This window comes from Taeniopygia guttata, chromosome 3 (genome assembly GCF_048771995.1).
Source record: "Taeniopygia guttata chromosome 3, bTaeGut7.mat, whole genome shotgun sequence".
Taxonomy (NCBI): Eukaryota; Metazoa; Chordata; class Aves; order Passeriformes; family Estrildidae; genus Taeniopygia; species Taeniopygia guttata.
In genome coordinates this window covers 12,672,722-12,700,127 of record NC_133027.1, presented here as the reverse complement: position 1 = coordinate 12,700,127, position 27,406 = coordinate 12,672,722, and the positions used below count along the sequence as shown (strand labels likewise).

The window sequence follows — 27,406 nt, the reverse complement described above, 5'->3', positions numbered from 1 at the left end:
CCTTATATCTTAACAAAGCTTTCCATGTAGCCAAAACAGTCTCTTCCTCTTTAGATTTATTTCCCATTATTACTAGTTGGTGCCTCACCTGCTTCCAGGTGTCTTGATAGGAGAAAATCAAGTCTGGACCTCCCTGTGGCTTCCACACGCCACTCTCAGCTGCACCAGCGCCGCCTCCCCCGCTGCTCCCCAGTGGGTCACGGCTGGGAGCTGGGACCCCGCGTGGCTCCAGACTGACCACGCTGTTCAGGCTGTTGCTCCACGCGGTGGGCACCAGCTGTCACTGGTATATACACTGTATCCCGAGGCGGTCGCGACACAAAGCACAGACCACAGGCGGTCTCAGATGGCAATTCTTTATTATTGAACATGGCTGACCTTTTATAAACTTTCTAATTGTTTATACTTCTTCTACCCCAACTATTGGCCACAAAAAAATCAACATAACACCACTGGTGAACAGTAACAGTGACTTTAGTTAACTTTCTAAAAATACTTTGTCCGTCTGCAGTGCTCTCCTTATCTTTCTTCAGTTCTTCTCTTCTCTCAGTCTCCTTGGTAGCAGCCTTGGAGAGAGCTCTTTAACAGCTTCTTCTTGCCTCTCAGCTTCTTTTCGCTCCTTTAGCTAACAGGCCTGCTGTTAGCCCCTTCCACAGTAATTCATCCATGAGGGGCAAGAAACAAGTAGAGCAGAATAGGATTAAAAAGTCTAGTGACTAATTAGAATTGGTTAAAGTCTGACAGACCTTGAGATGACACCAAAATTAAGCATCCTAGAGTGTAGCCTACAGCACACTACTCGCATTTCTATATTCAGGAAACATGTTTTCTTCCTTTTACGCTGTCTTAATTTAAAAGCTGAAAGATTCAAGAGGAATTACTACATCCTCCAATGAGTCCATGAAGTTTTCTCTCAATGATCTCCTTAGTGTTACTGCAATCTACTATTCAAGTATATGTGACAACTGTCACAGTAATCTCATTAAAAATGTGTACTTTGTTCAAATAACCATCACAAAAATCAGTCATAGTAAGGCAGATAAGACAGAATCAGTATTGATATTGAAAATCTATTATGGAAGCCGAGAAAGGCAGAATCCAAAAACTTCAGAAGTGTGTATATAATATACTCATTTAGTTGAAAAAAACTAATACATGTTTATTAGAACAAGTTTGGGGTTTTTTTAAAATCTCATTTTTTCTACTTTGGATAGCTTCACCTCAGCAGTCTACAAATTATTTTTGCTGTATTAAACTAGTGAAACAAGGATATTTAGTCTAGATTTTTAAGTTCCAGAAGGAAGTATTATGCAGTGTTACAAATGAAAAGCTACGTTAGGTTCCTAATTTATCAGTAAAATACCTAACTGCAGAATGATATCAGCAAGAAATTCTATTACTCTGGAAGAGCAGGGTGATATGTTAGAGAACTCTACCTTTCCCGACACTGGAGAAGAAGGAGTAGCACAGGCGTTGGAATAGCTACTGCTGTCTGCAGGCTTCACTGAGGACTGAGCGGATCTGTCATCTGAGAATTGTCTGGAGAGCAAAATGTCTTTTTCTTTGTACTTCTTTGGCTGGTGGAGTGCAGGAGAAGTAGATTTCACTGAAACCCTACAAAGGACATACTTTGAGTTTCACAAGCAGTCACTGAAAATTTACATCGACCTGCCAGCCTACTGCATGACCACATGTATTACAGCAACTACAAAATCTATTAAAGCCTAACTAAAAACTCATACTGACCATTCATTGCTTTTTAATGCTACTGTTAAACTTCTTCTGCTACTTCTCAAACATCACAATTCATGGACAATATTCCTGACTGCTCTCTCCAACAGCAGCCCCAGGTATGAAATACTTCTCTTTGGGACTACAATGCAGCATACAACAGTATAACACCTTCAAACTGTACTTCCGCTGTTTCCACCTCCTATTACTAGCAGAAACTTAAGTGATACTTGTATACATAAACTGCAACCTACAGTGAGCAGAAGACCTCAGCATCTTACTTTTCAGCATGAGAGAAGTCAGACAATTCTGTTTCTGTTGAGCTGTTTCTGCTGTTGCTTGACATCCATGTAGATGCCAAAGGAAGTTCTTCACAAGTCACAGGCCTTGGTCTCTGGCCAATTCCTGAAGGCTGCTGTAGACCTGCAGACTGTTCTTCAGCACTCAGAACAGCTGTAATTGCTCTTACAGTTGTTTCATCAACCTCAGACCACAGCTTAGAAGGAGCTCGCATGCGACGCAGAAACAAGCTGTGCCACTTCTGCCTGAGTTGCAGCAGCATACCAGCAGCCTGCAATAAATTCCAATTCTGTTAAATACTGATGAAAAGTAGATCACACAGGTAAGAGAACCCTGTCTTTTCCATATCAGGCAGCACCTGGCATTCTAATATAAACGGGGCCCACAATTAAAGGCAAGACTAAGGTCTTGGGGAAGGGGAATAATCCATATTTAAATTAAGATGTTAATTTGCTTTCTTTTCCTTGGGTGCAAGGTAATTTTGGAAACATTTCATTTAGCTCGGTAATAAACTTAGCTTTGTATTGTAATTCCACAGACCTTTTTTTTTCCTTCTTATCTTTCAAGAAAACCCAATCCTTTCATGCTTTATGCCCTTCCTCTCAAATCAGTCTCTACTCATGCACTCTTCAGTCATAGTTGATGGAAAAGAGCTCTAAGTGATATTTTTCTTACATAGACACCTGGTCAAATGTGATGACTAAATTCAGAAGACTATTGTCTAATTCTGCTACCAGAAATGCTTCCATTACAATAAATTTAAAAAAATCACTCTTCTGGACATGTCTAGGAGAGAGAGTATTATTATTAGAGTTGGTAAAGTTGTGTGTTTCATGACCCATAAACTGCCTCCTACCACAGCCACAGCTCCTCAATGACATAAAGACTTCTATTTCAAAGAGATTTTGAAATTTATCCTTCCAAAATCTGACAGCAACTTTCTTTCAGCAACTTCAGCTTCAAGTGCTCCTTTTTTGATCCGATTTTGGTTATCCTCTCAAAGAAAGAAGAACACAATATGCCAATGTGACTGTTCTCTCAGCTCCTGTTCAGATTTTGGCTATCCCAGCTCGTGCTATGGCCTGATGGAGCACCATGCAGGCAGGACAGGAGGCCAGAAGGAGCAGAAGGGCCCTTATGCAGTCACTGTCACCTGCAGCTTGCTGTCCCTTGCAGCCATTATCTTTTGTCTGCCAGTCTCTTCAGAATCTGCTGACGTGTGGAAAGGGACAAAACTGCCAAGCTCAGATATAAAACATCATACTGCCCAGAAAGTTTTTGAAACAGACCCAACAGCATCTGGATTGCTGAGGCTTTCCTGGTCCCTTTTGTGAGAGACAGGACACCCACATCAATATGGAGGAAGAGGAATGAGCACTCTCAATGTTGAATTAGGTGACTAATTATTCTCTTTCTTTTTGCTGACAAGTAAAAGAATAGAAAGGTACGGGTGATAGGTGATGAAACACTGCAACTTGGATGTTGAATACACGGATTCAGGCGACAGACAACTCTGTGCCAAAGGGGATTGAAGCCGTTTAATTATTGATGAGCTTGTGAAGTAAAGGTTAAATCACAGAGTACCTAGTTTGAGAGACCGAAATAGACCATGACATTCTTGGAGAAAATTCTTGGCTACTCAAATGTTACAAAAACCTTTTCACATCTTTTTACAATTCCTCTACATGAAGCAAACCCAGGAGTAATTTCTTACTTACTTCAGGGTCCAGTTTGAGATGGAGCCCTTCATCCAGCTTCAGCAGTGCCAGATCAGCAGATGTCTTGTCCTCCATCTCACTGTCGCTGCTATCATTAGATACCCCTCTCCCTGAATTAAAGACAAAAGGTGCATTAGCATTTCCATATTTTTTCTACTATTATTTCTACACAAAAACCCGCATACTACGGTATTACCAGCAACAATGTTTTTCCTTCTAAAATTGACTTTAAATGTAAACATTTGTAAAACTACCTCTTCTTTTCTGCAAATACACTGCAAAGTCTTTGCTCCAGATAGCAGCAATCAAGCCAGACCGGCTGAAGGTCCTACTGTGTAAAAACCTGTATTGATATGATGTGACCCAACTCATGTACCTTCACCAGTATCCACAGGCCACTATACAACTTTTGCCTAAAGCTGTTTGCAAAATCACACATGCCTCTATTTCCTAGTAAAACAGCAGATCTAAAGACCTAGTAAGAAAAACAAAAAATCTATACATATAGCTATTAATTAGGATTCTTTATTTTTCTTAAGTGCAATTCAATCAACATGAGCACTACTCTAAGGTTCACAGTTTAAAAGCAAGACAGGAAAGCTCTAGAAATAAGTTGGACTTTTAGTTTGATTCAAACTATGACAACTAGAAGCAGTTATTTTTGCTTCCATTCCAAGAGGACTCAATGTAAATCAGAAAAAAAGAAGGAAATTTCTATATATGCTCTATTACTCACAGTTAATAGTACAGTTAACTGAAATTAAAAATTATCAGTAGAACATGTCTTGAAAATGTATGTGTTAGCTAGAAGCAACATGACGTGTTTGCCATATTGATTGTTTCTAAATTATTCTGTTTGAATAATCTGGTTCAATGTATCAAATAAAGTAGTCTGTAGAAAAAGAACATGCATACTACACTTCTCAGTACCAGTACTACAGTTCTCATTAGACACTGTGGCTGTATTCTTTCCTTACAAACTATACTACAGTTTCTGAGACCCTACAACTGTGTAATTTATGGACTTGAATATGTAAGGAATCCCAAAATGGAGAGATTTATTACAGAACCAACAAACTCTTCCTGAATAGCTGCAGGAATTATAACAGCGCTATGTTCAGAATCAGGCAATACATGTATTAAATATTACTGAAAAATAAGTTTTCCATGTCACACGCTGATGTATAGCAACGGAAACATCCCAAATCCAGACTCCAGCGTACCTCGAAAGGATGAAGATGCCTGCAAGGCATTACTTGGCAGTCTGGCTGGTCCACAGAAGAGGGCCACCGTGACAGGTGTCACAACAGAGCAGCACCTGATGTTTGCTGTCTTGTGAGCTCTCGTCATTTCATCATATATAAGCCAGTCTGTAGGGAGAGCCTGGATGGCTGCAGCTTGTCCATTTGCTGGGGCAATCTGTGCAAGAGCAGGTAAAACCAGGCTATTATACCCTCTACCTGTAATTAATGTAAATTTGAACGTATTTCTCATTTTATCCAGAGACACTATGGATGCCTCAACCTGGCAGTGCTCAAGGCCAGGCTGGGTGGGGCTCTGAGCAACCTGGACTAGTGGAAGGTGTCCCTGCCCGTGGCAGGGGTTGGAATGAGATAAGCTTTAAGGTCCCTTACAACCCAAACCATTCTATGATTCTGTATTTTGAGAACTAAATACACATACAATTATATACATATAAAAATATACATGCACATAAAAAAGCGTGAGAGAATTCAACCAGATTCATAAATTATCCTACCATGATAAAACAAAATATTTTGCTTTAAAAAGAAATGTTAAATAAAAGTTTCAGAGAAAAACTTGCTTTTAAGAATAGGGATCATTATATCTTTAAAACAATTTTATAGCAGGGCAGTTTTTTTGTCATTTTGCCTTGTTCCATCTAGAGAAAAGACTAATTGAAATGATGGAAAAATGAATCAACTCCAATTCTATCAGCTGGGTAGAACGGTATTTTCTAAAGCTGTAGTGTTAAATGCCTATACTGCTTTTAAAGTACTGACAAATAGGAAAAGACATTTCTAAAACACGTGACAGATTTTAGTGCCCTTTTTTTTGAACTATGAATTCAAAGTGTCTTTACCTTTTTATACTGAGACTGACCAAGAACAGAGGTAGGATGAAATCGCACTTTCGTCTCCTTTGATTCCGTCAACACCAGGCTGTCTCTGTCTACATGCACAAGATTGGGATACATCCCGGCCACTAAGGCACCTTTAATTACAGCCCAGTTCTCAGAGTTAGTATTAACATCTCTAATATCAGCTCCTCCTCTGGCTCTCACAAAACCTGACAAATGAAAGAGACAAAACAGTGCCATGTTAGCTTGTGTTTGGTTCTCAAAAGGAGTCAGAAACTAAAGGTGAAATAAATGACTTCTTTGTTGCATTTTTCACCACTGCCAACCTTAACAGCACCAAGAAGAAACCATTACACTGAAATCCTTCCTGATAAGGGGTTTCATACTAACACAGAATACCACTATTTTGTACAATATAAAGACATTTCCTATGGGAATAATTCATTAAAACATGAAATGCAGTGGCATGTGGAGATGAGGGTGCTTTCAGTTAGATCAGCCACAATTCCTCATCTGCACCATACCCTGCATGAATGTGTGCATGAAGGTGTATTTCAAATTAAGGAAAATTACACCAGTGGACACGATTTTTGTTACAATTTCTATATGCTTGACTTTAAAACAATGTTAAAATTGTTTCCAACTTCTCTACCTGAGGCTCTAAGCTGGCCAAGCACCTGTGTTCTCATTCCTGCAATGGTTTCCATTGTGGCTTGGGATAGGAAGTTCTTTTCACAGAAGGCTCTCTCCCAGCCGTCACTGCGTGCCTTCTGCCATGCCTGAAAATGTTTTTACATTTGCCTATTAATTTGAAGGACTTAAACTAAAAACTGCATTTTTTTAAAATATTACATTTATGTCAATAAAATGAATGCAAAACCCACTCTAAAAGTTAATGTATCAAACCAGATTATTTTTTCTGTTCAACAATTAGATTCTCTTTATGTGTTCACTACAGTGATGATTATGTCAAGTTAAAACAATAAATAAAGATCATTACATTAAGATCATGATTCAAAGTTCAGTGTAGTAGGATGCAAAGAGGCACATTGTTGGAACATTCAAAATTTTATAATGTTTGAAACAAAACATACTACAAAAACAGTTCCCTCTTCTGTGGACCAGCCAGACTGCCAAGTAATGCCTTACACAGGAAAGGCACTAGGCAAAAAGAAAGTCTTCTCTGAGCACTTAATCACAGTCTGCCACTCTACATCCAACTGGTGCATCTGCATTTTGCTTGAATGTGCTGTGATTAGTACTCTCTGAAATGAAAGACTACCTGGAAAGCCCTGAGCAGGGCCATGTGGTCACTGAACGTTCCGGCAGCAAAACGCTTCCTGCACAGCACGGCTGCACGCTTTTGGGAGGCCAGCGTGGGCAGCACAAAAGGGTCTTGGCAGGCAAGAGCACAGGCAATGGTCAGAACAGGATCCAGGCACTTCAGAACTACAGCATACAACACCATTTTACCGAGGTGTGGCTCTACAGGTAATTCAGTGAGGTGATAACCAAGCTCAGTGAGATCTTCCCAAGGGTCCATGGCATCTATGGTCTGTTCATAAACAAACAAACAAACAAATAAAGGAGAGGGGGATGGGTACAGTGGACAAAATCAATTTACAGTGAAAGCAGAAAGGATGTGAATAATGGACATTAACTAGACTTGTTTCCAAACACTACAGAAGCAAGTCAAACTATTAACTGAGACAAGACTTTGAAGCACTCTCTTCCCTTGACATGGAAAAACACATCCCTACACACAAAATGAAAACAGACAATAAACAAAACTTCAAAACATCCTTAAGTAATTAAAAACAGCTTCAGTACAAACTGAAGTCAGTAAACTGCTACACCACAAATTTGGGATCAAACACAATTACAATCTAAACCTACTCCTTTTCTGACCTTAAGCATATGCACAGCATTTCTCACAGTTACAGCAGGCGGAGGATCAGGAGCTTTCATAAGAAAGTCTACAATTGGACAATTAACTGGAGACAGAATTTTTGTGTACAAACAGATCTCCTGCAAGGTAAAAGGCAGAACAAAAAAAGATTACCAAGATTTGGAAGCAGCCGCCAAACACATGATTTGTTGCAATTAATAGTATGGTTTGAGGGCATTGTATTTTTTAAAGTTGTAGTTTCTAACTGAACATGCACCTGAAGCGGCATTCTTAGAAGTTCTGGAGATTGAAATTCCAACATATTCTGAAATCGGAGCCTGCTGAAGAGACGAAAGCAGACTCCAGGCTGACAGCGCCCAGCCCTTGAAAATAAAATATGGAAGGTTGTGAAAATGAGGATTTCTTTCTAAAAACAAAACCAAAAGCCAACAAACAGACACAGAAACTCAGAATGGAAAAGAAGAGGCAGTACTATGAAGAAAGTGTTGTTAAGTCACACACAAAGTGAGAGTTTTCTAATCATGAAGTATTTTTGAGAGTGTGGCAATTTTTTACTGTAATTTTAACCCAACACTGAGAAATCTGGAGGAAAGAAAAACAAGGCTTATCTAATGTAAAGTGCTGTGGGTTTTTTGCTAACCTAAGACCAGTTCAAATCTCAATCATCCTTTGTTGTGAGGAACCAGTTGCAAACTTTATTGTTTCCCCTCACATCCCCTAAACAGAAGTGATGCTTGGAGTAAAAGGTAGAATAAAGATGAAGTAACTTGTGAGTGAATGAGAGACAGCAAATTCTCTCAGTCATATACATCTATGTGCATACGTGCAGCTTAATGCCAATATGATTGATTAAACAGGCATTTGTTGCTACATAAACTTCTGAGCCCTCACCCACAGTGCTGGGAAGAATATAATCATGGCCTGTTAAGTCATGGATAGCTTGGAGAAAGTGAAATAGGCAGTCCTCTGCCGACAGACATGATGTGAAAACACCCCACTGGACATTGTGACTGCTGGTGCTACATGGGAGAAAGAGGAAGGAGAACAAATTAATGGGGGGAAAACAACCCAGACCTTTGGGAAATGCCTGAGCGTCACTTTTCTACAACTTGGGAGATTATTCCAAGGAAATACATGCTGACGCCTACTCACCTGCAGAGAATGAGTGTTGGCCACTATGCAACACAACACTGGACTAGGCCAGAAACAGCTATTCTGTTGTGTGCTTTATTCTAAACATAAAGGACTGTGGATATCTGCAAAATGGAAACCACTATGAGGCATTTATTACCTGCCTTTTCTCTGGATAGCACTGGCTTTTGAAATCCACCCCATTTTTACCATTGTAACACGACTCAGTGCATCAAAAGACTTCTAGAAAAACAAAGAAAGGAATGCAAACTGAAAACTCAATAGGGTACATGAAATACAAGTTACTAGTTATTTAGATTACCAACAGAAGTTTTCTAAAAAGTATGAAATAGTAATATATACAGCAGCTTCTGACACAAAGGTACCTTCTCAATTTTGAGTGAATTAATGAGGGTATCTCCTTTCTAGTATCTTAATGCTCCACAATTTTTGAAATTCAAGATTTTAAAGGTTTTTTAGACAGATAGCTTACAGTATTTGTCTTAAAACAAATGCATGTTGAAACTTTTCAGCAAGGACTGTTGCCTGACAGGCACTAGCTCTCAGCTAGTAAAAACTTTTTTTTACTTTACTGTAAAGTCATAAATAATAAAAAAAAAAAAGTTCTCCAAAATTTATGCACTGTGTGTTTTAGAATCACACTAGGAAAATTTATGGCAGTCCTACCTCTTTCACCTTGCCTGAGTCAATGACAAACACCACATCACTGACTGTTATGCTGGTTTCTGCAATATTAGTAGAAAGAATCTGCAAAGAAAAAAACCCAAACCACCAAAACTGTAATAACTGTAAAAGCAATGGCAAAATAGGTCATTGTGGCATTGGAAAAAGTCCTCTAATACTTGCAATTTTGCGAATGCCAAAAGGTGGACTTTCAAGCACTTTCTTCTGGTACAAAGTCTGCATACTTGAATGAAGCATGAAAACTTGGTATCTAATGCAAGACAAAAGGAACATTTTAAGGATCCTTAAAAGGAGCAATGAAAAGCCACAGCAACTAAAGGTTTTACCTGTGAGCATTATCAGTGAATCTCTTATCATCGAAAACAATGCGGTCTCTCAGGCTCACTATCTCATCATACCCAGGAAGAAATATTAAAATTGCTCCTAAAAAAGGAAGTGGGTTTGCAAAGTTAAACAGAAAATTCAAATACATGTCGAATAGCACTCAGAAGGTTTTAACGTTTGTGGATTGCTGAAAAAAGAGCATGATTCATCAGAAGCCAAATCCACAACCACTGGTTAGGTATTTACCTACCTGCATCTGAACTATGACAGATGCTGTGAAGTAAGTGCATTATCAGATCCAGATCCACTTTTTCATCATCAAAACTGTGATGATAAGCTGTCAGTAGCTCTCTGTCCTCTGCACTAAGGTCACTAGCACTTTTTTGGACCAGGGAACTTTCATCCATGTTTCCAAATCCGAATGAAGCGCTGTAACAGAAAATACACCAGAATCAAGGCTGCCCCTTCGGGTTTGCATTGAGCCATCCACTCAAACTTAGTTCAAGACCAATATGACTATTGGTCTTGAATTCTGATGTTTAAGTGTAGCAGAAGGGAATCACCATACTATTACTGTTTACTGATTTCAATGTTAACCCAGTGAAGGATGCCACTTTATTTATTAGTGTTAACTTTAGTTTTCTTCAACTTCATTGAAACACAACCATAAGCAAAGGAAAGTATAAAGATACTTCTCGTTTATCTGTTCAAGTAAAAATATTTAAGAGATACGTGTTCTCCAAAAATTTCCCACTAGCAGAAACTACACTAAGAGAAATTATAGTAGAGATAAGCTTTACAAAACACTACCTCAAGTACGATAACTGTAAGTTAATCAGAAAATCATTCTTGAATGGCCTAGTGTACACATTACTTCTGTAAATTTTCTTTAATATGCCTATTGCATATAAAAAGGATAAATAAAAACACATGACAGATTTGTTTCCAAAGTAAGCATGTGAAAAGTATAGAATTAGCAAGTTGTGCAAACATAAACAATATGATACTAAGTACAAACGTTTTTGCTGTTTATTTTTTGAAATATTCCTATTCGTAAAAAGAGGTCTTGCCATTAAGTCCAGATTTTAGACCATGAAAAGCTAAAACCTGTTCTGATTAAAAGAACAGAAACCTCAAATTTCCCATCACAACCGTTTGTATATCATATACAACTGATTCTGCAAAACAGTTACAACTGACCTGTAGGATTCCAACAGATGAACAACCTCCGTCTGTCCAAAGTGCCTAGCCCAGTCCACAGCCATCCTGAAATAGTTGCACAAGTATTTTTATTAGACTTTTCCCTTCAAAAGATGAATATGAAGAGCGCATCAGGAGAGGCAATTGACACCAGACTTTTGTACCCATTTCTGTACTGACATCCGTACTGTTATTGCTGGATCTGCAACTTCCCATTTGAAAGTGCATGAATAGGTGTTAACAGCTGTCTGACTTTTAGGTGACTACAGTTCTTTACCACAAAAGAATGTCCGTTTTACACAGGAGCAAACATGCACAAGGAAGTGAGGAGGAAGAAAGTGCCATTCCTTTAAAAAGTCCACAACAAGGTGCAGAGATCAGACCTGCCTGTTTGCAGTATCCTTGAAGTCATCTCAAAAGGTCACACCCCAGGCATAACATTTGGCTATTTCATGTCTTTCAGAAGCTGTCCTCCTCACGATGCAGTTCACTGTTTTATCTTTAAACTGCATTCCTTCCCAAGTTTTTTCAAATGTTAGTACCAAATATCAGACCCCTGGAATCCTAATTCTTATCATTCCATACAACAATTATTTACTGTACTTCCCTGTTTATATGAAGACATAATCCATGACCACAAAACCTGAGTTTCTACAGATTCACAAATATTTTTACATGCTACAATATATTTAGAAACATAACAGAAAGATCTTCTGATATGGGTAACTCCATGAAAATAGGAATTGCCAAATATTTTGGTCCAATTCAGTAGATTACAGTTGTTCTGCTAACCAGTATCTTAAATAAGACCTACTGAAACAAAGTTTATAGCTCATAATCAAGACCATGTAATTAAGAATTCAATTTAGAATTTACAGAAAACAATGTGATTATCAGGAGTTAGAAATTGTTGAGGCTGTCAAAATCTATAGTTCTTACAGCAGTGTGATAAGTTAGCAAATTAATTTAGATGTTAAACAATTTTCTTTCTCTCTCCTATATTGACACATAAATCTATGTTTTGGTTTCTCTGTTTTTACCAGCCATTAGATGATTTGCAGTGGATACTTGCTCCCATGCTGATCAACTGTTCTACTTGACTCAAAAAGCCTCTCCCTGAAGAAATCATCAGAGCAGTTGCACCAGTTTCACTGTGCCTATAATCAACTGAGAAGTACAAGAAAAAAAAAATCCAGCAAAACCAAGAGAAATGTTATTTTTTCATCTAAATATAGTACAAATATTGCTTTCAAATTCCAGCCCAAAGAGAATTTGTTTCCTCACTTTATCTCTGAAGTTAGTTCATATGAATTCTACACTGTTTTAGAAACACACTTCTGTCAATACTTCAAAACAACAACTAACTAAACAACCCATTATTTCTGCTAGCCCTATCATTTTTTCAGTCGGCATCAGAATGCAAAGGTAACACCATTTGAAACTGGAGATAAAAGTAGCCATAAAAATCTAAGTAAATTTGAGGTTGCTTTTTTTTATGTAATAACACATGAAACTTACCACTGACATTTTCAGTTAAAATAAGATTTAACAGCTGAGCAAACAAATCAATATCTTTATGCAACCAGATGTCAGAAAGACAGGAATCCATTTCTTTTACTATCCACGATTCAAGGCAATTCACATCTTTTTCAGTCTGAAGATAAAAAACAATATTGAAAGCTTAATCTCTTCCAAGAGTTGTCTTTATTCTTATACATTACCCACAAAGAATTGGAATGGTTATTTTTCCCAGCAGCAACAGAAACCCAAATATATCAGTGTAGACATACCAGCTCAGGTATCAGTTAATGCATTGATTTTGTCATATGCAAGTACGAACACAATGGCAGTCGAGCCATTTGATCTGAGGAAAAGCTGTGTGCAACCACCCTATCTGAAGAGCACACTTCAGCTAGAGCAGTTCATCCTAATCAAGTAATCTTTAAAATACGTTAATATCCTGAAAGACTCAACAGAACTGTAGAAAACAGATTTTAAATGGCTAGAATACAACACAAATATAAACATCTCTTCCGACAAAAGAAAAAACTTACCAGTTGATTAAATACTGTGTCACCACCATCATCCAACCATTTGTACTCCTCATTTGTCCTTGGAACTGATTTTTGTCTCCGAGATGTCCCTTTGTTAGTGTTATCTAGAGCTGAACACCACTCAGCAAGAGTGTTCTTCTGTTTCTCTTCTAGAATGCAAAGTATTCCCCAAGAAAGTTTTAGAGTCATATTTCTTATCCATTGTTTTCTACTAAAAAAGTTAGTTACAGCAGGTTTTACCAAGTTTTACCTATTCAACCTCTTTTATTTAGTCTAGAATGCTACTACCAGTCCAACATAAATGACATATTTAAGGGTACCCAAAGGGCGCCACTGCAAACAAGGGCTATAAAAACAAGGTAAAACCCAACACTTTGGTGTTTAAGCCCCCAAAACCTCCGTTATTCCAAACTACTGCATTCAAAGTATCTTCCTTAAGTAATCACCTTCCACACAATCTCAGACCAGATCTTTTTCCACAAATGGAATTCTGAAGACGAGTGATACAGTCCCTGCATGTAACAACTTACTTTTCTACACAAGTGGAAGAAACCTTAGAAAACACCAGGGTCCTAACTGAACTTTTCTGACCCCAGTGATCAGAGGTGAGCACTGTGATCAATATCCAGTTAGGACTGTATGTTATAGCTTTGGGGTTTGCATTTTTTAAAAATTTTTCTTTAAATAATCACTGGGATCATTACTTTCAGTTGCCAAGAAAACTTCTGAGCAGTATCTACTTAATCAACTTAAACCCAATGATGTTTAGCTCAAGAGTGTTAACACTTAAAAAAATACATCCATGCCTGAAGAAAGCAGTGAAAAATGTTACTGAAGGGAATTTAGTGCAAGATGTACAAAATCATGCCTGCTTTAATAGCTGCACTTTAATTTGCACCCAAAGGTACAGAGCATCCTATGCTTCTTTAGTACTTATGTGGGCAGAGCCCCCAGTTATATATAGCTCTACAGCATAACAATTAGAAAAAAGATGACATTTATCAACTGAATGAAAAAAGAATGCAACCACTGAATCCAAGTGATTTTTTTTCTTTAATTGCATAAACTATTTCAAAAATGTAAATATTGAGAGCTTAAAGACGCTGTCATCTAATCACATCTCATTTAATCTCCTGACTCTGGAATTTTAACAGAAAATAATCCTGTTAACTGTTTGTTCAATCAATGATTCTTACTGCCAACCCTTACAATTAACAAATCCACTGACCTTGCTGCTTCTTTTCTTTGTACTTCACCATCTCTTTGTTTGCATACCCAGTGCTTCGTAAAATGTCCTCCAGAAACATCTCTTTAACTTGAAAAGGTCTCCCTTGGACTAAAATAGAAAAAATCCATAAAAGATTCTATATTCACTAGCTTCACTTACAGAATTAATTCTTTTAAAAAACTACCTTCACTGGAGTTTATTTTTCTCAAAACTGTACAAAACAAAATATTTCCAAAGTCAAATGCCACCTTGTTTCTCCTCAACCTCTTCAATTTTATGAAGTGTTATAGCAGGAGATGTTCATAAGATTGACAGTTATTAACTACAATTTTTTTAAATGAGAAAAAGAAAACAGCCGTGTTTGTTTAGGGTTACAAACAAGAACCTGCCATGTAAGTCTGCCATCTGGATTAAAAATGTAATTAATTAATAAGCAATTAATACAGCTTTTTGCAAGGTTCCACACAGAGACAGTACATCTTTATACTGAACTACTTTCTTTTCATGAGAAACATGTAAGAAGGCAGCCTTATCTCCATATCCTCAACTAATTCAGCAAAGCTGAGCTTTTTTTACTGAATACTTCTTGACAGATGAGACATCCCAGTGGCCTTTACCTTCTGGTAATTTATCCTGATTTCTTTTTCAACATGACTATTTTCCAGACATTCTCTGTGGACATTACAGGATGCTTTTTGCATGAAGATTAAAATCTCTACATTTTGATTTCTTGTTCCTTAACCTGACTCAGGAACACTCAGGATTTTCCTTCAGAAAGAACAATCCACAATTCACATACTTTTAGAAGCTGTGACAGAGGAAGCCTTCCAACACTGATCACAAACTCTGTGTACTACAGCGCTCCACAGCTACAAAATGTGGTTTTCTGTGGTCAGGATTTTGTCAGCCATATTGCTGAAGGAGACTCAAACCTTGTATATCACATTAACAGACAAAGCCGCTTCTTTTAATTCTTAAATTAACAAAAAGGGAAAAAAACATCTTTTAAATTGCTATTGGCCTGTTACATAACCAGCACAAACACTGTGGTAAACTGGAGAGATTGGGAGAGATTGCCATCAGATTTTCCAACACAAATTGACCGATCTGAAAGAACAGGAAGCTGCAAAAAGAGTAAACTGGAAAGTCATACAACAATCACAACTGAGGCACTCCCTTGCAAAAAAAATTCAGAGAACATGAAATCACGTGTAATTTCCAGATTCCTGTCTCCAACAAGCTGCAAACCTTATTCAACTGGGCAGAAATTCAAAACAGAGAACTAAGCACTTCCATCTGCAAAAAAAGAAAGGAAAAAAAGGGTTCCTCCTCACAAACATTTGCTAAAATAAACCAGTAAGCAATCCCATTTCCTAAAACCGTTGAGATTTTTTTTAAAAGGCTGACATGCAGAGAGTCTACCTGATTGTCAAATAAAGCATTTCTCTTGAAAGATACTTTTCAAAACACATTAAAGTTGGACATTACTGTTGAAAAAGTAAGAGGATTGCAAGGTGCCAGAGGAGGTCACCCATGCAGAAAACCTGCAAGCCAGGAGGGTGGGGCAAAAACTGCAAACCCACAAAAACCCCCCACCTCCCTCCCACACATTTACATTTTGCCTTTACTAAAGATCAGTCAAATGAAATTAAACCAGCAAAAAATGGTAACTTTTCTTTGCATTTGAATGTAGTCTAACTGCAGGTAACTGAGTCTGAACACAAAATAAGCGAAACTGGATGTCTTTTCTGAATATTTACCTAGATGAACAACTACTAATTTTCTTTAAATCAGAGAATCATGTAATCCTTTTTTCATGTGAAACCAAATCTGTCTAAGCCTGTATTTCTGAACTGAACTGGTACAGTTATCTGTCCAGTAACCAGTAACAACCTTCACAAAGCCTGAAGAGTAAGATCCTACTGGAATGCATTGATACATATCACACTCATGTAGCTTCTAAGTCCTGTATCAGCATGAAGACAGAACTTCAATAACCTCTTCCTACTTCTTCAATTAAGAGTGGAGGGGGGCAGGATGTATCTGCATTTACAGAACTCCCAGTGACTAAAACACCTCACTCTGAATGAGGTGCAAATAGTCAAGAAACAAGAAACCTGCATACAGAAGGAACAAGGATTCCTGTAATTCTCAGTGTATTAATCATGTGCCTTTACTCAGAATAATTTGCTACAGTTTAGTAAGATCTGTGAGTCTCAAGGCAGGTATACTCAGACTTAAAATCAAGACTTACTATGTATTACTGGGCAGCTTCCAAAATACCTAATGAAGAGATTTGCATCTAGAGCAGCACTAGAGAGAATTAGTTTTAAATTATTCTGGTTTTGCAGCACATCTCTCAGTTTTATTAGCAAGAAGTCGCTGAACCTATCCCTCTCATGTACTTCATCCTGTAACAAAAGGGGGAAAAAAAGATGAAAAACCATCACAGATTCAGGATCACAACTTCTGACAAAAACAAACTTCTCTAAAAAAAAAATACATGTTTTGGTGGCACATTACAGAGGCCTTAAAATGTGTGAGTCTAGTTTAACTAATAGGGTTTTTTTAAAAAACTATCCATAAAGAAACTAAAACACATCAAAAAGTTTTTATCAGCGCTGAGTGCGTTGCAATGCTGAAGCCATAAACACTTTAACTTCAGAGGCTAAAGTGAATATCTGAAACCTCTCTGATTGTGTATTTGAGGCCAAATTTCAAGAAAACACCACAAACTACAAATTTTGTTTTAATAAATTCTCACTTCACCATTGATAAGCATTTAAAGAAATGTATGACACCACATAATCAGAAAAACAGGCAAATTGCTTAGACAAGTCACACACAAAGCCTGTAAGTTAAGGCACATAACTGATTAATCATCTTTTTCATTCTTCTGTTTTGATCTATATTATGAATGAAGGAAACAAGGACTCAAAATACAAAGTTTGTAGGCTGACATCAAGAATGTATAGATCATTCTCATGCTTTTTAAACTTTGATAAACAGGCAGGCACCTAAACTTACCTTTTAATCTTCAGTACTTAAATCTTGCCAAAAACATTCCAGTTCCCCTTATTCAATTCCACAATAGGAATATTGACATAATCACAAATTAACAATCTGAATAATTTGCTAGCAATTAGACTCCACATTATCTTGAAAACTCTGGGCAAACAAATGGACTGAAAACCTGTATTGCTAAAACAAATGGTAAGAGAAATTCTGACACAATCACATTGAACCACATCAATGTAAGCCTCCCTAAGGATTTTCTCCTGACCACGGAAGTTCAGAAAAATTTACACTTCTGTCCTTCTCCACTCCTCCTGATTCCACACTTAATCATTGGCATGAAAATAAGACATTTTTACAGGAAAAACACAAACACACAGAAAAACACCAAACTGCACAAGACATGCATTCTACTCTGAGGACTCAGAAAGTCTTTAAAGTTGATTCAGATTCTACCAAACAAAAACACCTAAAGTGCTCAGCAAATTTAAATAAAACAAATGAGGACCTCATTTTCCAAAGCAATACATATTGCTCCACCCCACATGAAAGACCACAGGATGCTCACCACAATAACATGGGTCACAGTGGAGAGGGTGCTGTCTCCTGCCATCAGCGTGCCAAGAAGCATGTCATTAGTGCAGAATGTTACCAGTGTCTTTGGAGAAACCCTATGGATCACATCACAGAGACAACTTAGGGGGTTGCACCATTTAAAGCTTTCCATGGATCAAAAATTAAAGCAGCTGCTGACCAGAAGAGAAATTACAGTTCTCTCCTCAAAAGATTCATGCACACCACTTGTTTTTAAACTATGCCTTTTCACAGACATTTCCTAACAATTTGTAGTGCTTGCGCCCCAAAACTCTGGACAATGGATTAATTGAAAGAATAAGATTCAATTTTTAATAAATAAGAAGGAAAAGAGAACTGTGAAGAAACTCTGCATGTCATTCAATTTACTAGAAAATTCCATGTGGAAAACTAGGTTCCAATTCCTCAGCCTGTGCTTGGATATAGCCTTTGTATTTGTCTACACGTGGTAGGATGAGCCTGTCTGGACGCCAGGTGCCTACGCAAGCCACTCTATCTGTCCTCTCCATGGGCAGGGGAGAGGAAACACAACAAAAAGACTCCCAGGCTCCAGAGAAAGACAAGGAGAACGTGGGTCTCTCCCACAGGAACATGGGTCCTCCACGAGCTTCTCCAATATGGGTCCTTCCCATGGGCTGCAGTTCTCCAGGAACTGCTGCAGCACAGGTCCCTTTCCACAGGGTGCAGTGCTTCAGGAACAGCTTGCTCCAGTGTGGGACCGCACAGGGTCACAATCCTGACAGCAAACCTGCTTCTGTGTGGCTCCCTCCCCAGGGCCACAGGTTCTGCCAGGAGCCTGTTTCAGCAGAGACTTCCCAGAGGATCACAGCCTCCTTCAAGCATCCACCTGCTCCAACACAGAATCCTTCACAGGAGGATCCCTGCTGCACCACGGACCTCCACGGCCTGCTGGGCCACAGCTGCCTCACCATGGGCTGCACCATGGGCTGCTCTGGCACCTGGAGAATCTCCTCCCCTCCTGCACTGACCTTCCTGTGTGCAGATCTGCTTCTCTCACATGCTTTCACTGCTCTTCTTGAACTGCTGCCTCTGTTGTGCAGGTTTTCCTCCCCCATTCCCCACTGTCCCAGAGGCACTACCACCACCACAGATGGGCTCAGCCTTGGCCAGAGGCAGGTCTGTCTTGGCTGGCACCGGCTCTGTCACACACAGAAGAGGCTTCTGGCACCTCCTCACAGAAGCCTCCCCACAGCTGCCAAAGCCTTGCCTTGAAGACACAATTCATTACAGCTGACTAAATCACAAAGTCATCTGCGTGATCCTCTGGTTTTTCAGGAGGTGAAAATACTGAACTTTTACAATTCTATACCTGGGGCACAGTTAGCTGTCCCAATAAAAACAGAAATTGTCACTACTCTCTCTGGTACTGCCATCCTAAAAGAGCTGAAAAGTTCCTCTGTACTGTACTCTACAGCTTTTCTCTGGAAGACAGTTAAGAAAACCTTAAAAATTATATTTCTGTGTTACTATAAACACCTCTAAACATATCCACTCAAAATTTTTTTTGTCCACGGCTCAAAATATTGTTATCGCCCCCTTTCAGTGTTTCTCTGGAGTAATTGTATTGATTTTTCTCAAGCTGGATTTTCTGCGCTGCTTCCAGTAATTCTACCATTTTCACCTGACTCTGCTCTTCTTCTGCCAGCATAGTACTTCCATATATTAATCATCCAGCTTATTTGTGACACATCTTCACTAGCTCTTCTAATCTCTCAATATCCTTGTGAGCTTTCATGCACACATTTGAATTCTTATTGTGGCTTCGTTGTTCAAGTGCATTCATTTTCATCAGCTATGTGTTATCTTTGTTCACACAGGCAGCACAACCTTTAGCCATCTTCTGGTCACTCATATCTCAACTGCTGGCCCTTCCCTGAAATGTCACTTCACTACACGGTGCAAAGATGTAAAAACCCCAAACAATCCATTCATGCTCTGCTTAGAGACAAATTCATCAAGTGATACTGAAATCTCTACTTTTACATCACTTCATGTTATAAACACAGAAGCTGAAGAAGAGTAAATTTAGTCCAGACTAGACTGGTAAATAATGCTCAGCTTCATCAGTCGCATTCCAATTTTTTTGTTTTCCCTTTTATGGCTCCTATCAACTCTCACTACATAACATTTGTTACAGCATGCTGGTTTTCACACCTACCTTCAAAGCTTGCAGACCTTTTGGATCCGCACATGTTAAAAGCAGAGGGGGGGGGGGAAGAAGAAAGTGTAGACTTGATCTGAAAATCAGACAAGGATTTCCATGCATACACGCCGCAGAAGAAATCAACAGAAAATACCTGAGATTCTGTAAGACAACCTTCTACATGAAACTGCAAAACACAGGAAGTAAGCCATCCTTTTCACTCTTACGTATTCCTTACCTGCAGTAACATATCCCACCTGTGAGGCTGCAACCCAAACATACTGCAGTTTCAATGTACACAAGATTCACGAGACCAACACAAGATCAACCGACACTTAGAAATACCATTAGTACCTGCTTTCTAACCGGATCTGGTAACCAATTGTCTGGCCAATCTTCTCTCTTCTTTCTGCTGCCACTCTTTCAGCCACAGCAACAGCTGCTAAACGTCTTGGCTGAGTACAAAACACACGACAGGGAGTTCCATTCTTGTAGCAGTCATCAAGGATAAATTGAGGGATCTGTAAAGAAGTGGTTCAAATTTGCTTTTTGAGAAAGTCACAGCTTTGTTAGCACAGGGAAACCATTAACTGCATATCAATATTGCACATTGCAAAAGACTTTTCATTACAATTATCACAGCAAGCCAATCTGAATCAGCAGAAAATAAATTCCTAAGTATAACCTATTTAGGTTTTTTTTAAAAAAAACTTACAGTGCCTCCCTCCTGCTTCAGAGAAATCCAAAAAAAAAAAAAAAAGAAAAAAAAGCCCTGTAGATAATCTCTCATTTTAACACAAAAAATAGATTACTCTGGATACTAAGAACAGAACTAGCCTTAGAAGAAAAAGGGATATACAAACATCACAGCTATTTTCCCTTCAATATTTTGTATTATTTTAATGAAAAAATGGTATCTACCAGAAAATTGTGAGGAATCATTTATGCTTCTAGTACCTATCTAGAGGCCTAGTGTTTCAAAAGCAAGAAAATGAATTGGAACAACATTTTCAATCACACAGGAAAAGGAAAGCCTTAAAATAGCATAAAAGTATCCCATATCACAAATGTTACACAATTGGCATTAGTTTAGAATAAATACTGTTATAGTTTTTATTTCATTGAAGCAACATACCTGTGTCGTTTTTCCTGATCCAGACTCTCCTATAACTAAAACAATTTTATTGTCCCTTATGATTTGGACAATTTCTTCCTGTTTTTCAAGAACTGGTAGTGACTGCCTGAAGGAATCAAACTCTGATTCCCCTCTTTTCACTGGGACCTGGGGGATACCATCATTAAGTCGACCACTTGTCTTGTTTACTTCTTTGTTTTCTGCAAAGACAAGTTAAAAGTTTATTTATGCAGACACAGAGGAAGGTCACAAAAACACTGCTCAAAAACTGTACTTAAAAATTAACATTGCTGACTTTTTATGCATCCCTGTCGGTAAAGTGACAAACCCATCACACATTTAGACGTCATTTTTATAGCATGTCCTGCAGTGCTTGGAATAGATATTTTTCAAAACACTTATTACTTTCATGGGTATTTTGAAGAAAACCAGACTCTTCCACAGCATTGCTCCATGTCAAAAAAGCCTACAAAGAGCAAAAGGAGAAACAAACTAAACCAGAGAATACCAGCCTGGTGTATTTTGGTGGCGTTTGTATCTGCGCCCACATTTCACACCTGCAGTTCCCCCTAGAAATACACACTGACAGAGTTAAACCTTTAAGCTATTCCACACGTTTGCCTGAAATCATACCAATGCAAGCATGCTGTATCAAGAGCCCTGGCCCCCACACAGCAGTGCGATGTGTTAGAAAGCGGTGCATGAGCAGCCAAAAAACGGGCACATCTTCTGAGGGAGCCACTTCACATCCATCATTGCAAGTACCACTCTATAATTCCTTGAGAACTATTTTCTGGCAGAATGAAAAGCTCACTGTATACTCATTTATACATATTTAATGCCATTAACAGATTCATATACTAAATTTCAAGCTCTGTTGTACCAAGACAAACAGACTAACAGATCAGGAGAACTAAAAATACATTCTTGAGATGCAGAGAAAGGCAAATATTAGACTGTTCATTAACTTATCCCTTACATTCCTAAGACATTGCATTTCAGTACTTTTATTACAGCTTCCCTCTGTTCATATAACAATCCTATTAAACAACTAGAACAATTGAAAATAACAGCAAAGAAAGCACTTCAAGAACAGACACCACATATCAGAAACATGCAATTAAACAAGGCATACTGGTACAAATGTTTTCTGTTCACTACACCCATCTCTGCACACAAAAACACAGTGCAACTCTTCCACTTGTAGCTGCTAAAGCAATAATCTAGATGAAAACCTTGCTTAAAAAAAAAAAAAACCAACATTTTGACAGAAGTTTGTCTTTCAGTGAACTCTTCCATATTCGAGAAATCAACAAGTCTGGACAGTAGTCTCTTAAGGACCAAATCTATTTTGTAGAGATGAAGAAATAAAAACTAAAATTATTGATTTATCAAGGACATTAATTTCTATAAGCAGAACAGACAACCGCATTTTCTCATATAGGCATTCTTATGGCATCACAAGAACACTGACTCTTCAACCCCACCTCATAGTACTTGTGTGAAGCCACACTTCAAAATGTACTTCCAAAAAGATTTGGCTGGAACTGGCTCAAAGATTCTAAATTAACACAACACAAGGTGGACAACTCAATGTGCATAATATGACTTCCCAAGTTCCTCACAGCACCAGTTATAAAAGACCTTAAAAGTACGGAAAATTAATGCATTTGTTTGAAAGTGTCTGTTAGGACACCAGAGGGGACAGAGCAGAAAGAGGTTTGTTTTGTCATGGTTTCAAGTGGTGTTGATGGGCAAGTCCAAATCAGAACACATGCTGAACGTACCGGATGCAACAGCACAGACACTTCCTCGCTCTGTCCTTGGCAGGAGCTCCTTGCGTTCCTTATTTGTGACGGGAAAGCGCTGAATTAGACTCCGAACGGCGTGTTTCGTACGGAGAGCCAAGTCACAAGTCATGACTACGTGTGCCTCTGACACATCCTTCTTCCTTACAGTCAGGTATCGATTGGCTCCTTTTCTGTCAGGGGGGAGAGAAAAGTTATTTTAGTAAAAAGGAACCTACTCTAGGTTAACTTTTATCTGTCAGGGTATGAGACGCTATGCAAATTCTTTGGAAAAAAAAAAAAACAGAAATCACAGTGAGAAGCTTTTTTAATGGAGCCATTAAATCCACAAAGTATAAAATCAAGCTGTCCCAAAATGCATGTCACAAGCTTTTCCAAGCATGCATACAGCAATGAACAAATATGCTCATTTCTGTAGCTACTTTTACACTTTTTTCTCTAATACTATTCCTTGCAACACAGTTGAGTATGTTGAAAACATCAATCAAGTTATCATTAGTCTTGAAATTCTATCCGTCTGCACCAAAGAACTGAAAATTGTACCCTGACTCACCCTTTGCTTTTAGACACCAGTCCAAGAGACTGACAGAGCCGGTGAACAAATGCTCTTTCAGTACTAGTGAAACTAGAAGGAAATTCCATCTCTAGAATGATAAATAATAATGAAAAGACAGTAACAATGCAACAGGCAGTAATCTTGACATCTCAATGTTACAGAACCACAGAATTGTTAGGACTGGAAGGGAGACCACCCAGTGCAACCCCCCTGCAGGGTCACCTGGAGCAGGTGACAGAGGAACACATCTAGGGTTTGGGATGTCTCCAGAGAGGGAAATTCAACGCTTTCCCTGGGCAGCAGTTTCAGTGCTCTGCCACTCTCAAAGGAAAGAAGTTCTCCCTCATGTTCAGGTGGAACTTCTTCTGTTTTAATTTATGGCCATTGCTCCTTGTCCTGTCACCAAACTGGCTGCACCACCTTCCTGGGACTCATCTTGGAGATATTCATATGCAGTAGTGAGATCCCCTCTCAGTCTCCTCTGGGCTAAACAGGACCAACCCCCACACCTTTCCTGATAAGAGATGCTCCAGACCTCTCGTCTCAGTGGTCTCTGCTGGACCCGCTCTATTAGCTCCCCGTCTCCGTGCTGGGAAGCCCAGAGCTGGACACAGCACCCCAGCTGTGCCTCACCGGGGCCGGGCAGAGGGGCAGGATCCCCTCCGTGACCGCCGCCAGCGCCCTCCCCGCAGGCTGCCCCCGGGCCGGGCCGTGCCGCGCACCCGCCTCGTCCCCGCTCTGGAACCGCTCCAGGGCCAGCTGCACCGCCATTTCCACCTCCTCGTCCACGCCGGCTTCTCTGAGGGGCTCGGCCCGGGCGCGCACCGCGGCGGCGGCAGCCCCGTCCTCCGCAGCCCCGCCGGGCTGCCGCCGCGGGACCCGCCTGTGTCGCGACATGTCCCCGACACGGCCCCACGCGGCCCCCACACGGCCCCGACACCGACGCGGATCGGGGACCGCAGCCGCTCGGCCCGAGGGGCGACGCTGGGGCGGGGCGGGGCTCGCCCGCAGCCGAGCTGGCCCGAACGGAAGGAAATTGGCGCTTTTCCCGCCGGTCCGGGGGCACGGCTGCCCAAGGCCCGGGCTGGGTGTGTGGCTGCGAGCAAAACGTGGCACTGGTACCTGTCCCGTCATAAATTACGTGCTTTCAGGGCATGGTATTAAACGTAGCTGTGGCGGGGGTCATCTCGGCCCTCAGCCTCCTCACTCTGTAAAGTGTTACTTGCCCTGCTTTTCCTGCTGTCCTTTGACTCCACACTGAAGACACGAGGTAGAAATTTAACCAAATCCACTTGGGCCTGACACAGGCCTCGCTATTGAAGGCTGCTGCTTCGGAAACATCATTAGGTCAGAAGGAGAGTACTTGGAAGAAGAACAAACTACTCCTCAGCTGAAATGGGCAATTAAATAAATAGAAAATAAACACTCACTGTCTGATGTAGCTGGCTGAAAAATAGCTCTTAAGTTACCTCTACCAAAGCTTTTACAAAGCTAACTTCAGCATAATTCTGCACTGAGAGATCACACTGCAGCGGAACAATTGATCTGTTCTAAGGTTACTTTAAATTTTTTTTTTCAGTTTTTCAGTTCAGGTATCTGACTATCTTCAATCAAAGTACATAATGCTAGTTCCTCATAGCTGTTTCTTGTGACATTCAGTACTGCCACCTCCAAGCACATCACAGTTATGGAAGATTAAACACTTCAGCTGAATAAGATGAGCATTCCTCTTATCATCCTTGGTATCAACAGTGAAAAATGAGAGTTCATAACTAATTTGAAAGAGTTACATCAGAAATCTTTAATTATGAACCCAGATCTCTTAACAGTTTCTGCCTCTTAACAGCATCAGCTTGCCTTCCTACAGACAAAAAGCCCCATGATTCTGAAAAAAGATTCCTCGGCTCAATTCTGCTCTCAGTTTGCAATCCTGTAAATACAGCAGTGCACAGAGAGAACTGTTGGGTTAGGGCTCATCTCTACAGCTAAATGGCGTGAAGCCTGAGTGCATCCTGCATAACAAATTCCTCAATACATGCCCTTCTCTTTTCACTGCTTTTTTGACTCTCCAATGCTATTAGAAGGGTGAAAAAATAGGAGAGTGTGGTCAGGCATGCACTGCCTGCTGCAGCCCTGCTAAATACTGACTTGCAGTCTGCACTCAGCATATGAATGAGCAAAGAATTGTGCTTACCCAAGCTCTTAGAAATGGAGATTTTATTCTTTATACGTATTCTCTTAATAAAAATTACTAGCTGTGGATTTTCGTATTAGAAATAACAACCTGTAAGTATTTAAAAATTCTGCTTTCATGATTGGCCTCAGAAATACCTTCTGGCTAAGGTTTACTCAAAACAAATAACCCCTGGAATAAGAATTATTTTCTTGTATTAACATATGTCAAATGCCCATGTATTTTTTAAAAGAAGAATTAAGAGGCAGCACAGTTTTATGCAAAAATACATCTGCATGTTTAAATACAATTAGGTATTCTTATTTTACCTTTCCTAGAGTCACTTTTGCTGAGTTCTTTTCAGTTCGCAGAACATTTTGTCTTTTGTAAACACTCTTATGTTCCACAAAAGATGCCAGTTCTAAGAGAAAAAGAACTGCAAAGGAAGTTGGTGAAACAGTATTATCTATTATGCACTGTGTCAGGTTTGACTGCAAAATAATTAGTCTTTCTGGTTTTTGTTTGTTTGGGATTTTTAAAATATTTTAAGTGTTGTAAGACTTACTAGCTGTTGAAATATGATGCAAGGATCACTGGTAAGTCAATTCTTCAAGATCAAGTTAATGAAAGAGCACAATATTTATTTCTCTTTTCAGTTCCTTGATTATTAAAAAAAAACCCAAAAAACAAAAACAAAAACAAAGAAACCACAAAAAAAACCCAAAACAAAACAAAAAAAACAACAACAACAAAAAAAAAAAACCCAAACAACCCAGAAAAAAAGGAATTCCAGTATGTAGGCGTTTAAGCATTACAGTAAATTTGTAACCAGACAGCTGTTCACTGCTGTGATCATTAATGATCCCATGAAATAAGTTATGCATTTATACACATTTAGAGAAGTAAGACTGATGTCAAATTATATTGAGAGATATTTGTTTGATAAATTAACTGCAGTGAAAATGGGCATTTCTTGCTTTACTGCACACTACTGGATACACTTCTACATTGATAGTTCCTCAGACCTTTGGCTGCTGATCCGGGTGATTGCCTCTGCCCGCTTTCTGTAACCTCTCCTATCATTCACTGACACATCATTTCTTACTTTTCTGTCTTTTCCACTTCCACTTCCCTTACTTCAGTTTTATTTCTTTTTGAGACATGAAAGAAAAAGCTTTTTGATCAGTTCTGTCTTTGTAAAACAATCTCTCTCAGGTCCTCACTTGCCATGGTCCAGAACTTGGGCTTTGTCTCTACAAATCCATTTCCCACATCACTGTTGAACTGAACTGAACTGCAGCCCTTCAATGCCCTCAAGGCATCCATAGAGTTCAGCAATGAATCCAGAATGAAGGCTGGGAAGAGCATGATTCCAACAGGGTCAGATATGCCCCAGTTCTTCCCACAGCTTTCTCCACTACTCCTCACTCCTAAATTGAGAAACTCTAGTTTCCAGTGTGAGTAAATGACAGAACAGAGGAGGGAGAGTGGAATGATCCTGTGCTAACAGATCTTTCTGGGTCTACAACATGTTATAAAGGCAGCATGAAAAGTGCAGGG

General features: G+C 39.3%; 1 protein-coding gene across 1 annotated transcript; it reads right to left on the bottom strand.

The window, feature by feature from the left end:
- Positions 1-342: 342 nt before the first annotated feature.
- On the bottom strand, positions 343-26,303 carry LOC116807261 (3'-5' RNA helicase YTHDC2-like). Its single transcript, XM_072926343.1, has 26 exons — positions 24,396-26,303; positions 23,671-23,761; positions 23,097-23,290; positions 21,310-21,509; positions 20,529-20,695; positions 17,985-18,087; positions 16,656-16,812; positions 14,402-14,509; positions 13,174-13,322; positions 12,638-12,773; positions 12,160-12,286; positions 11,120-11,185; positions 10,170-10,348; positions 9,922-10,018; positions 9,758-9,845; positions 9,578-9,658; positions 9,051-9,133; positions 8,016-8,121; positions 7,759-7,878; positions 7,133-7,405; positions 6,503-6,629; positions 5,854-6,059; positions 4,973-5,168; positions 3,750-3,859; positions 2,013-2,302; positions 343-1,614 (listed from the first exon to the last, which is right to left on the bottom strand). The coding sequence occupies exons 1-26, from the start codon at positions 24,805-24,807 to the stop codon at positions 1,344-1,346; spliced, it is 4,137 nt and encodes a 1,378-aa protein (XP_072782444.1). The 5' UTR covers positions 24,808-26,303; the 3' UTR covers positions 343-1,343.
- Positions 26,304-27,406: the final 1,103 nt, after the last annotated feature.